General features: G+C 34.6%; 1 protein-coding gene across 1 annotated transcript; it reads right to left on the bottom strand.

Annotated features, from left to right (window-relative positions):
• Window positions 1-6048: 6048 nt before the first annotated feature.
• Window positions 6049-9558, bottom strand: LOC140919821 (uncharacterized). Its single transcript, XM_073366476.1, has 2 exons — window positions 9456-9558; window positions 6049-9289 (listed from the first exon to the last, which is right to left on the bottom strand). The coding sequence occupies exon 2, from the start codon at window positions 8350-8352 to the stop codon at window positions 6049-6051; it is 2304 nt and encodes a 767-aa protein (XP_073222577.1). The 5' UTR covers window positions 8353-9289; window positions 9456-9558.
• Window positions 9559-12467: the final 2909 nt, after the last annotated feature.

Raw genomic sequence — 12467 nt, 5'->3', positions numbered from 1 at the left:
AAATCATAAAATCAAAGTTAAGGTTGGTGCTCCATTTATGTTAATACAAAATTTAGACTAATCTCATGGTTTATGTAATAATATAACACTAATTATGACAAGACTAGAAAATCATGTCATTAAGGCTAAGATATTTATGGAAAAATGTTGGAAACTTGATCTATATACCACAAATGCCTATGGCTTCATCCCAATCGTCTTGGCCTTTCAAACTTATACGAAGATTTCCATTGTTGTCTCTTATGCAATGATAATCACCAAATCACAAGATCAATAATTAGACTACATTGATATATATTTGTCTAAAACTGTGTTTAATCATATGCAAAACAAAGAAGGTTTGAAGATCTTAATTCACGACAAGAAAATTCTACCTTTTCACCACACATACAATGTTGTTTACAAACAAGTTCCAAAATGTCTAACATGTAAGTCTATATATATATATATATATATATATATATATATATATATTGAATATAACTAAATAATATAATTAATTTTCCTAAACACCGAATGTTTATTATTTATTAAATAAATTTGTGTATTAGTATATCACAATTTATTGTGTAGCATGTAAAGTCTATTATATGGTCAACTTAATCATGTTACAATTTAACCGACTTATTTATCGTAGCCTCTTCAGAGTGATTTTGGCTAATTTATCATAAATATTTTTATGGTTTAAGTATATATTCACTACGCGAAAAAACGCATTTTACAGCGCTTTTTTTTAAGCCATTTACAACGCTTTTTCAAAAAAATAAGCGCTGTGGAATCGAGCGCTGTAAATGATACAACAGCGCTTTTAAAAAAGCACTATAAAACATTTAAATATAACGCGCGCTTGTTATGCACATTTTACAGCGCTTCTTCAAAAAAGCGATGTCATATGCACCCCATTATATGAGTTATGGGTCTGCTTCTAGAGCGCTTTTTAACACAAGCGCTGTAAAATGCACACCCATAATTTTCATATTATGGGTCTGCATTTTACAGCGCTTTCTCAAAAAAGCGCTGTAAAATGCCCACCCATAATTTCATATTATGGGTGTGCATTTTACAGCGTTTTCGCAGGAAAGCGCTGTAAAATGTGCACCATTAAAGCGCTTTACAACAGCATTTTACAGCGCTTTTTAAAAAAAGCGCTGTAAAATGTGTGTATTTTTTAAACGCTATAAATTAATTATTTGAAATGAAAAGCGTTTTTTAGCTTTTTATGGCATTTTTTTTAAAAAGCGCTGTCTTTTATCTTTGTATCCAAAATTATTTTGATCCAAAATCACTTCACAATCAGTGCACACAACAACAAAACATATTCAAATACCATAAGCAGTTCACACAATCAGTAGAACATAAATCAGAACTCTGTAACTTTATTAACATATATGTAACTCTGTAATTTACAACCTAATTAACTACATTCAGATACATATATACAACCTAATTTACAACCTAATTAACTACATTCAGATAGTATATATATATAACCTAATTTACAACCTAAACTACATTCAGATCCATATGAATGTTCATATATTGTGTCCTATGATCATTTACATATAATAACTAACAGAATATACATTATATGCACTAGCTACCATATAATATTCAGATCCATTGCCCAGCAGCAAGCTATTTCCCAGAAAATCAAATAATTTGCATGTCAAGCACATACTGACACCAGTCTTCCTTTAATTCCATCAGATCTTCCTCAGAATATGATGGACTGGAATTGTCAAAGTACTGCAATATAAAAATTGAACATATTATATTAAGTTAGTATTAAATATATAGATAATTTATATATGAAAATCATATAATGCAAATACCGTAATCTTTTTTTCGAGGGCAACAAGGTGTGTGGGCCATGCCACGTAACTGCCAATAGCGTCGCTTAAGAACTTCATATCTCCATCGTTGTCCGGTATGGGCAACGGTGCAGTTGGTTCGAAAGCAACCGTAGGCGATACTTTGACATGGCCCGCGGGGATCGGAATATTGTGCAATACTTCTCCCGAAGTATTGTGCAATATTCCTTTTCCCACCTTCCGTTGAGTCGGCGAGGACAAGTATAGGACACATGTAGTGACACCCTACATCAATAGTTAAAACATAAGTACAGTTAATATATAAGTTTGTTTAATACATAAGTAATTACATAAGCAAGTAAGTAGTAAGTAATTAATTACCTCGGGAATACTCTTCAAACCGACGTTGCAACTCCCGGTTTCACTCTCCATTTGTATTTCAGGTTGGAGCTGAACCGGAAGTTGCTTGTCTTTATTCGTATTCACCAAGAGTGCCACTTGCTCCGATAAGATTCTGAGCTTCTCTAATACTTCCTCGTTGGAAGGTTTTTGGCGCTTCTCTTGAGGAAAAAAGCTTTTGGGAGTTACGCCAAATCCTTTCCCCCTCACTCGACCGGAATACTCAGGGACATTAAACACTTTCCCAAGAATGTCCCTGCACGTATCCTTGTTGCCCTCTTGAGTTTCAGAACTTTGTTCAATAGTTTCCTAAAATACATGTAACATTAAAAAGATAAGTTCAATAGCATTTTTAAAATACAATATTAAAAAATATTAAAGTGATAATATACTTACACAAAGTTCTACAACTTTCTTGACATTTTCATTATCAACCACTCCTTCTTTGTTAACACGCGCTTCCTTCCATAAGATATGACGACCCAAGGGTTGATCGGCTTGGGTGTCTTTTCTCTATTCGTTAAAATCATAAACAAAATAATACAAATTAGTTACACACTATAGTTTATAATACAAATTACAAGTGATGTTTAATTACTTACAATTTTTTGTTCAAGGCGTGCATATCCCATACGTGATTTCTTGTATGGGTGTTTTGGGTTGCTTGCCCGTTCGCGATTTGCCTTACTAATATTCTATATAAAAAAAAAATAGCAATTGTGTAAAAATTTAAAATACGCTACGAATATGAATAATAAAACACAAATGCTAATAAATTAATCACTTACGACAAACGCCGGGTCAGAACGTTTGGAAACAAATGCACTCCATTCATCCTTTGATATATAATGTTGATATATCTTTGGAGGTTCAGCATTTGTGTTTCCTTCTCTATCTTTTAGATAGAAATTTGAGAGATGGGATCTAAATCCACGATGGATTTTCCCAGCAACTCTCAAAACATATGACTTTCGTTCCTCATCAAGAACAAAAGTGGTCTGCAATGAAAACAATTATAAGTAATGTATTTTACAGAAAAAAAATTATAAATGACAAAAGAGTAGATCAAAATATTTACTTGAATGTCATTCCAGATGATATCTTTGGCATCCTTCAACGCCTTATCTCTCCAGTTGTCTATTGTTATTGGGACATTTTGACGAACAACAGCCCCAATGTAGCTTACAAACATGGAGCTGTTGGGGTCAACTGGCTGACCACTCTCGTTCCAGCCAACCTAATAAACTCATATAGTAAGTACATGCCCTAAACCCTAAAAAAAGATAAAAAAACACACAGCAAACAGAGTATATATAGTATACCTCAAATTTAATGCCACTGCTCCGTGCTTTAATCACCCTTTGCATGATAGTTGCACCACGTTTGACTTCTTTTTCGTAAGTCTTAGAGGTGCCAACTTCTTCATTTTGAACTTCTAAATCTTTGTTTGTATCCATTTAACTACAACAAGTTCAACATGCACTTTAGTATAACATCAACAAGCTCAACATGGATCATGCATTATTATAAACAAACTCAACATGTATCAGTATATCTTAAAAAAGCTCAACATGCATTCTAATGATTACAAAAATTTAATAACATCAATACCTGAATAATGATGGTTCGAAGAAAGACGAAATGCAAAGAAAAGAGGGTTTGCAGAAAGTTCACAGAAATATGGTTCACAGAAATACGGTTTGAAGAAATACGTAATGAGGGTTACGTATTTCAATGAAAATATATTGTGTGAAATGGGAGAGATGATCTTGGATGGAAATAAGGTTCGAAATGAAGGAGATGATCGTGGAAATAAGGTTCGTAAAGGACGGGATGATAGGGTTTGCAAAAGAAGAGAAGAAATGAAGGTTGAGATGAAGGTTACGTAATGAAGAGGAAACTGAAGAGGTAACTGTTATATATACGTAACACTTTTACAGCGCTTTTTATAAGCCTTTTACAGCGCTTATTTTGTAAAGCGCTCTAAAAGGCTTCTTTAGTTAAATTTTTAAAAGGCTCTTTTACAGCGCTTTTTTCAAATAAGCGCTGTAAAAGACCTCCGTGTGTTATTATGTTATTTGAATGCCTTTTACAGCGCTTTTTTCAAATAAGCGCTGTAAAAGACCTCCGTGTGTTATTATGTTATTTGAATGCCTTTTACAGCGCTTTTTTCAAATAAGCGCTGTAAAAGACCTCCGTGTGTTATTATGTTATATGAATGCCTTTTACAGCGCTTTCACACATAAGCGCTCTAAAAGGCTTCTTTAGTTAAATTTTTAAAAGGCTCTTTTACAGCGCTTTTTTCAAATAAGCGCTGTAAAAGACCTCCGTGTGTTATTATGTTATATGAATGCCTTTTACAGCGCTTTCACACATAAGCGCTCTAAAAGGCTTCTTTAGTTAAATTTTTAAAAGGCTCTTTTACAGCGCTTTTTTCAAATAAGCGCTGTAAAAGACCTCCGTGTGTTATTATGTTATTTGAATGCCTTTTACAGCGCTTTTACACATAAGCGCTCTAAAATGTCTCTTTATGTTAATTTTAAGAGGCTCTTTTACAGCGCTTTTCCCAAATAAGCGCTGTAAAAGACCTCCGTGTGTTATTATGTTATATGAATGTTTTTTAAAGCCTTTTACAGCGCTTTTCCACATAAGCGCTCTAAAATGTCTCTTTATGTTAATTTTAAAAGGCTCTTTTACAGCGCTTTTTCCAAATAAGCGCTGTAAAAGGCCTTATTGTTTTTGTGTTTTGTTATGTTATGTTATTTTTTAAACAAGCTCAACATGCATGCAAAACCCACATAGTAGTAACTGGTCACCACAAAAATCCCTTCCTCTTCACCAAACTCTTCTCCTTTTATGCATCTTCTTCACAAACATCAAAGCTTACTCTTTCACAATTCAATCTCCACCTCAACACCCTTTTTATCTCTTTACATTCTCTTTCCTTCTTAAATCGAAACTTAATTGGTATTCAGGATCATTGCCATGTTGCGAAAAATGGGTTTGTGTCTGGTGTTTTTGGGGATTCCCATGATGCGTACAAGGTGTTTGAAGAAATGGGTTTGTGTCTGATGTTTTTTGGATTCCCATGATGCGTACAAGGTGTTTGAAGAAATGGGTTTGTGTCTGATGTTTTTTGGATTCCCATGATGCGTACAAGGTGTTTGAAGAAATTAGGTGTCTGATGAATATTATTTTTAAAGCTTTTTTACAGCGCTTTGTCAAATAAGCGCTGTAAAATGTCTTTTTTACTCACTTTCAAAAGAGTCGTTTACAGCGCTTTGTGTGAAAAGCGCTGTAAAAGGTATAAAACACTCATTATTTTATTTTTAAAAGGATCTTTTACAGCGCTTTTTAAGATAAGCGCTGTAAAATGTCTCTTTATTTTATTTTTGTGTTTGGTTTATTTGGGTTGGGATGACATTAAAAACATTTTTATCATTGTTTATTGGATTAAAAATATTGTTATCATTGTCTTTATCACAATACTTTAGGAGATGATGAATTATTAGAAATGAGTATTCTGAAGAATCTATATATATATATGCACTGAGCAAAAGAGAATCTCTCTATTCAGTTCAGTTCAGTTCATGTAAATTACTAATTTATATTCAGTTCAGTTCATGTAAATCAAGCTAAATATAAAACACTCATTGTTACATGAACTTGGTATAAAACACTCAAATCAAGCTAAATATAAGCAGAAAATAAATTAATCAGAAAATAAATTAATCAGAACTTAGTATAAAACACTCAATTCAGATTACATGCATATTTACAATAACACAGTTCAGATTACATGCATAGCTTATATAAAACAATTAAACATATATATACATTAAGATGCCCTTCTTCTTTTCCTGGTGACATTCACATTTGTTTGTCCATTTACAATACGAAACGATGGATTAATCCAAATTCCCTCATCATGATCATCTCTAAGATATAAACCATCATCAGTTGAATCAATTTCATGTGGTTGTTGTGATGTTGCAAATAAAAGATCATTACCAACATCTTCATCATTATTGTTATCATCACTTATTTTATTGGTCGATAGGACAACAGACCATTTATCATTAGAAGGATCAGTGACATAAAACACTTGTTGAGCTTGCGACGCTAAAATAAAAGGCTCGTCTTTGTATCCCACCCTATTAAAATCGACAAGCAAGAATCCTGACTCATCAATCCGAACGCCATTATTATTATCGACCCACTTGCAACCAAATATGGGAACACGAAACATTGTGTAGTCTAACTCCCATATGCGCTCGATAACCCCAAAATATGATAGATTTGCATATATTGGGTTTTTGTCTTTTGCACTTGAGACATGCATCGCTTCAGCTACGAGAGTGACTCCACTATTTTGCATAGTGGTCTGATCATCTTGTTCTTTGGTATAAAATGTGTAGCCGTTAATAACATAACCAGTGTAAGAAAAGACATGTAAGCTCGGACCATTTGCTAGCCACCTCAATCTATTTGAAATTGATCCGGGGTCTATATCAAATTTTGACATTATGTGATTTTTTAACCATGTTACAAAACTTCGATTGTGCTCTCGAGTTATCCAATTTTGATTCCTATTCATGTTCAAACGAGATAACTGATCAATGTGTATTGTAACATACGGTTGAACCTCATCATCATTGTGCAGAACATACAATTGTGCCTGCTCCCATTCTGTCCTTGATATAGTCAGTAGTCTCCTTCCAGTTATCCCTTCTCCTGATAGTCTTCCCGAATGACGAGACATGGGAAGCCCTATGGATTCAACATTGGACAGATATTCAGTACAAAATTCAGCAGCCTCTTCAACAATGTATCGTTCAGCAATACAACCTTCTGGTCGACTTCTACTTTTTACGTACCCTTTTAATATTTTCATATATCGTTCTATCGGATACATCCATCTCATATAAGCTGGCCCACAAAGTTGTGTCTCCTTAACCAGATGAACAGTAAGGTGAACCATTATATCAAAAAACGATGGTGGGAAATACATTTCAAGCTCACACAAAGTAACAACAATTTCCCTCTGCAATGTCGGTAATTTCTGAGGGTCGATCACTTTACTACAAATTTCCCTGAAGAAGAAACATAATCTAGTTAAGGCTAGTCGAACTTTTTCAGGTAAAATGGAACGTATACCTATTGGTAGCAAATGCTCCATTATAATATGACAATCATGGATCTTCAAACCTTTTAACTTGACGTCTTTCAAACAAACCAAATTTTTAATGTTCGAAGAGTATCCTTCTGGAACTTTAACTTCGTGTAGAAATTTACATAAAACAATTTTTTCCTTTCTAGATAGAGTATGAGCGGCTGGAGGTAGATATGTGCGATTTCCTTTCTTTACTGGAGCCAGTTCATTTCTTATTCCCATATCGACCAAGTCCAATCTTGCATTGACGCCATCTTTAGACTTTCCTGGAACATTGAGTAACGTACCAATAACACTTTCAAATACATTTTTTTCAATATGCATCACATCGAGGAAATGTCTTACATACAATGACTTCCAATATGGCAATTCAAAGAAAATTGACTTTTTCTTCCACCCAGTTTTCACCAGCTCTCCCGCAAAAGGTTTGCCAAATTTATTGGTCAAACCTTGTACTTTTTCAAGTATTTGATATCCAGTCGGTGCTAAAGGAGCTTTACCTTCCTCTGATTTTCCATTGAATGTATTTCTCCACCCACGATACTGATGACTATAAGGTAAAAATCTACGATGTCCAAGAAACACATTCTTCTTACAATGTTTCAACCGCATCCAATTTGTACTCTCTTCACATATAGGACATGCACACTGACCTTTAATGCTATATCCTGATAAATTACCATCTGCTGGAAAATCATTAATTGTGCCGAACAACATAGCCCTCAAATCGAAAAACTCTTTCCTATACCCATCATAAACTTCCACACCTGTCTCCCACATAATTTTTAAATCTTCAATTAAAGGAGTCAAGTATACGTCGATATCATTCCCCGGTTGTTTGGGTCTAGAAATTAACAGAGACAACATCATAAACTTACGCTTCATACATAACCATGGAGGTAGGTTATATATTACCAAAATCACAGGCCACGTGCTATGTGAGATGCTTTGAAGATCATGTGGATTCATTCCATCAGTAGAAAGTGCAAGTCTTAGATTTCTTGACTCTATCCCGAATTCAGGATACTCGTGATCAATTTTTGCCCATTGTGGGGAATCTGCAGGGTGTCAAAACATTCCATCTCTAATTCTTTCATCTGCATGCCATGTCAAGTGTTTTGAATCTTCTTCACTGCGATACATGCGCCTAAATCTTGGTATTATAGGAAAATACCACACGACTTTTGCTGGAGTAGATTCTTTCTTCTTATATCGAGAGACATTGCATTTCGGACACGCCTTAAGTAGTTCATATTCGTTTCGAAATAAAATGCAATCGTTAGGACACGCATGAATCCTTTCGTAACTCATTCCAATAGAACACAAAATCCGTTTAGCCTCGTAGGTTCGACTGGGAAGTTCATTATCATCTGGCAACATATCTTTTATGAGTGTTAATAATTCTGTAAAGCTTTTATCAGACCATCCATTACACGCTTTTAAGTTGTACAGCTTTAATATCGCTGACAGTCTTGTGAATTTAGTACAACCATTATATAATTCTTTCTCTGCATCACTCAACAAACTTTCAAACATTTTAGGACAATCTCGAAGATCTTCTTCAACTGCTTTTGCAATCTCATCAACTCGGTCCGGCTCATATGTATCTGTATCGAAATCAGTTGAAGCATATGTAGAACTATTCTCAAAATTAATGTTTCCTTTTTTTTTCTCACCATGTCTTATCCAACATGTGTAGCTTTGATCAATTCCATTACATACTAGATGTCCTTCTAATTCATCTTCTCTAACACGTTTTCCAAAACAACATTTTAAACAAGGACAAACTACTCTATTTGGATCTTTTGCATTCTTCACTGCAAACTCAACAAACTCCTTCACTCCAATTTCATACTCTTTTGACAATCGATTGGCTGAAATCCATTTCCTATCCATATTATACCACCTATATAAATGCAGTAACAAAAATAATAAGCTTTCAAAACATATCAACAAGTTTCAAAAAGAAACCAATATCAACTAACAATTTCAAAACAGAACAGATCATGTGGTATGAGTTTTTGACAATTTTTGACAATTTCAAAACATAACAGATCATGTGTAAAAAATACCTTAGACAACGTAGATGGCCGCACAGTACGTAGAGGATATTAGGGTTCGCAACGTATATAATTATTTGAAAGATGTAGAGGATATGAGGGTTTCCAACGTATATAATTATTTTAAAGATGTATTTTACAGCGCTTGTGAAAAACGCGCTGTAATAGGTAGTTAAATTCAATGAAAGCGCATGTGTTTTACAGCGCTTGTGAAAAACGCGCTGTAATAGGTAGTTAAATTCAATGAAAGCGCATGTGTTTTACAGCGCTTGTGAAAAAAGCGCTGTAATAGGTAGTTAAATTCAATGAAAGCGCATGTATTTTACAGCGCTTGTGAAAAAAACGTTGTATTAGGTAGTTCAAATATTTGGAAGCGCATGTGTTTACAGCAGCTTGTGAAAAAAGCGTTGTAACTGATACGCGAAAGCGCTTCCTTTTACAACGCTTTTTTGACAAGCGCTGTAAAAGCCTTATAACGTTATGCGCAAACGTTATATGACCTACTACAACGCTTGTTTTACAGCGCTTGTCATCAAAAGCGCTGTAAAAGGTTCCGTTTTTAAAATATGATTACAACAACGCTTGTGTTTAGCAAGCGCTGTAAAATGGACGCTGTTAAATGTCATTTTTGGCGTAGTGATTTGGTCTTTGATAATATACCACTTTTTGATTTTAGTCCTTGTAAGTTTTTTTGTTTGGATTTAGGTCCTATAAAATCAAATACAATCGATTTTGGTCCGTAACGTCAAATTAACATTAAAAGAATTAAAAGTTATTGTAATATAAAGAAAAATAAATATTATATATGTATATTTTTGACTTTTCTATATATTTCTAACTTTTTTTTTCTATCTCTCAATTTTTATCGTATCAAATTATTTATATATTACATAACTTATTTTATCTTTTTCATTCTCAATATAAAAAAGAGGTATATTGGTGCACAACAATAATTTAAAAAAAAAAAAAAAGAAAGACCATCTTAGTCCCTAAAAATAGTTTGTAAACTATTATAACGTCATGAGGCACAGGTATACTGATAGTTTCCATATTAATTGCGTAGAACTTTTCTTCTAAACAAAGTTGTTGACTAAACTTCAAAAAAAAAAAAAATGATGTTGTATATATAAAACGGTAAAGCTGTACAGGAAACAAAGACTTAAAGCAAACTACATATAGAGAGATATGGGAAATTTGTGCTCACGGCTGGAAAGAAAAGAATCGATAACACAAACAAAAAGAGTGGAGGATTTCAAGCCATCCATACTTCTAAAGCTAGTGCCGCCAAATTCAGAGGTGATGGTGTCAAAGATGGTAACATGGTTTACATGACTACGGCTATATCAACAACTCCTGCCCACACCACTTCAACTGGAGATCATGGTCATCATGGAAGGGGCAGTGGTGGACGTGACAGTGGTGGTGGTGACGGAGGACATGGGCACGGTGTACATGGGGACGGAGGACATGGGGACGGTGGACATGGGGACGGTGGAGGTGGGGACGGTGGAGGTGGATGTGGTGGCGGAGGGTGTGGAGGCGGTTGTGGTGGCTGAGACTATGGTTGGCATTGACGTTGGAATATTGACTTAGTCTATGTATATACCACCTTAATAGTATATATGGTTACAAAAATGTTTCGTGGACACCTGTGTACATTATCATGTGCATGTGTATTACTCGCATGTTTATGAGATATGACATATATAACTTCACTTTAAAATTTTAAGAGACATAATTTTAATTCCTTCGTAGATAGGAAATTACCATGTTTTATACATATATTGTTAGATTTGACGTGTTTCGAAGTTATCGCAAGTATGTTAATTAATTAGAAGTCAATATTATCATATTTTATACTCGTATTGATATAATTGGATTTATTATCTCTTATAAAATAATTTATTATCTCTTATAAAATAAAATAAAAAGATTTGAATTGGTAAGAAAGAGAAATCTTTGGATTGAGAGCGACTCTCTATTTCTCGGTAATGTGACCACCACAAAAGAAATATATAATAAAAGGCTTAATTGCACTTTTGGACCCCTATTATAGGTGAAAATTGAAAGTAGTCCCTCCATTTTGTTTCTCCTCAGTTTTAGTCCCCAAACAGAATTTGAGTCCAAATCACGATGAGTTGTCATTTTTTAATGACGTGTCAATAAAAAAGCTGACGTGGCAGACGCATACGTGGAATAAACTTATTATTATATTATTTCTGATTAAAAAATATAATTTATATTTTTAAAAATCATTATTATAATTGTTAAAAATCATTATTACAAATAAAATTTATTTGTTAAAATTAAATTAAAAGAAAAAATACTCAAAATAAAAAATCCTAAACAAATCAAAATCAAAAGGATTCACTCATGAACCCTAAAATCATGAACCCTAAAATCATTATGAACCCTAAAATCATTCTCAAATAAGCTAACACACTAAAAAATAAAACCCAAAAATAATGACATGCATGTAAAACTTACTTGCTTTACTATGAACAAAAAAACCAGAACTTGGAACTTGTAACATAAATGAAACATGAGAACCAGCATCATCAGCTTTAAGAAAGTAATCATCAAGCTCTTTGATAACTTCAACAAGATCTTTACTGTTCCTTGAAACCACCATTGCAAGCTCACTTGGTGTCTCTTTAGAATACCCCACTACACCAGACGCCGGAGTCGCCATACTCGCCGTCGCACCACCGGCCATCACCACCACCTCAGAACCAGTAGTAGTAGTGGCTTCCCACTCTTCCTCCATCGCTGACCTCGACGAAGGAGGAGGCGGCGGTTGCTGCATGAAAGGATCCCAGATATCCCAACCGGAGGAAATCACCGGCGGCGGCGGCGGTGGTGGAGGCGGTGGCGGTGGAAGAGCCGGGGAAGCCGTCCCGAAAGTCCATGTGTAAGAACTGATACTCGAACTCATCGGCGGTGGAGGAGGCGGCGGCATTGGCGACGGAGCTCGCGGCGGAAGAATGGGCTGAGGGTCATGAGGAAGATGGTTATTAAGATGAG

Source organism: Cicer arietinum, chromosome 3 (genome assembly GCF_000331145.2).
Source record: "Cicer arietinum cultivar CDC Frontier isolate Library 1 chromosome 3, Cicar.CDCFrontier_v2.0, whole genome shotgun sequence".
Classification (NCBI taxonomy): Eukaryota; Viridiplantae; Streptophyta; class Magnoliopsida; order Fabales; family Fabaceae; genus Cicer; species Cicer arietinum.
The sequence above is the reverse complement of the archived record's forward strand: the minus strand, read 5'-3'. Positions and strand labels throughout refer to the sequence as shown.

Bases quoted from the DNA above. Each gene is read 5' to 3' on its own strand.
- LOC140919821 (XM_073366476.1), bottom strand. From the start codon at position 8,352: ATGAATCCACATGATCTTCAAAGCATCTCACATAGCACGTGGCCTGTG.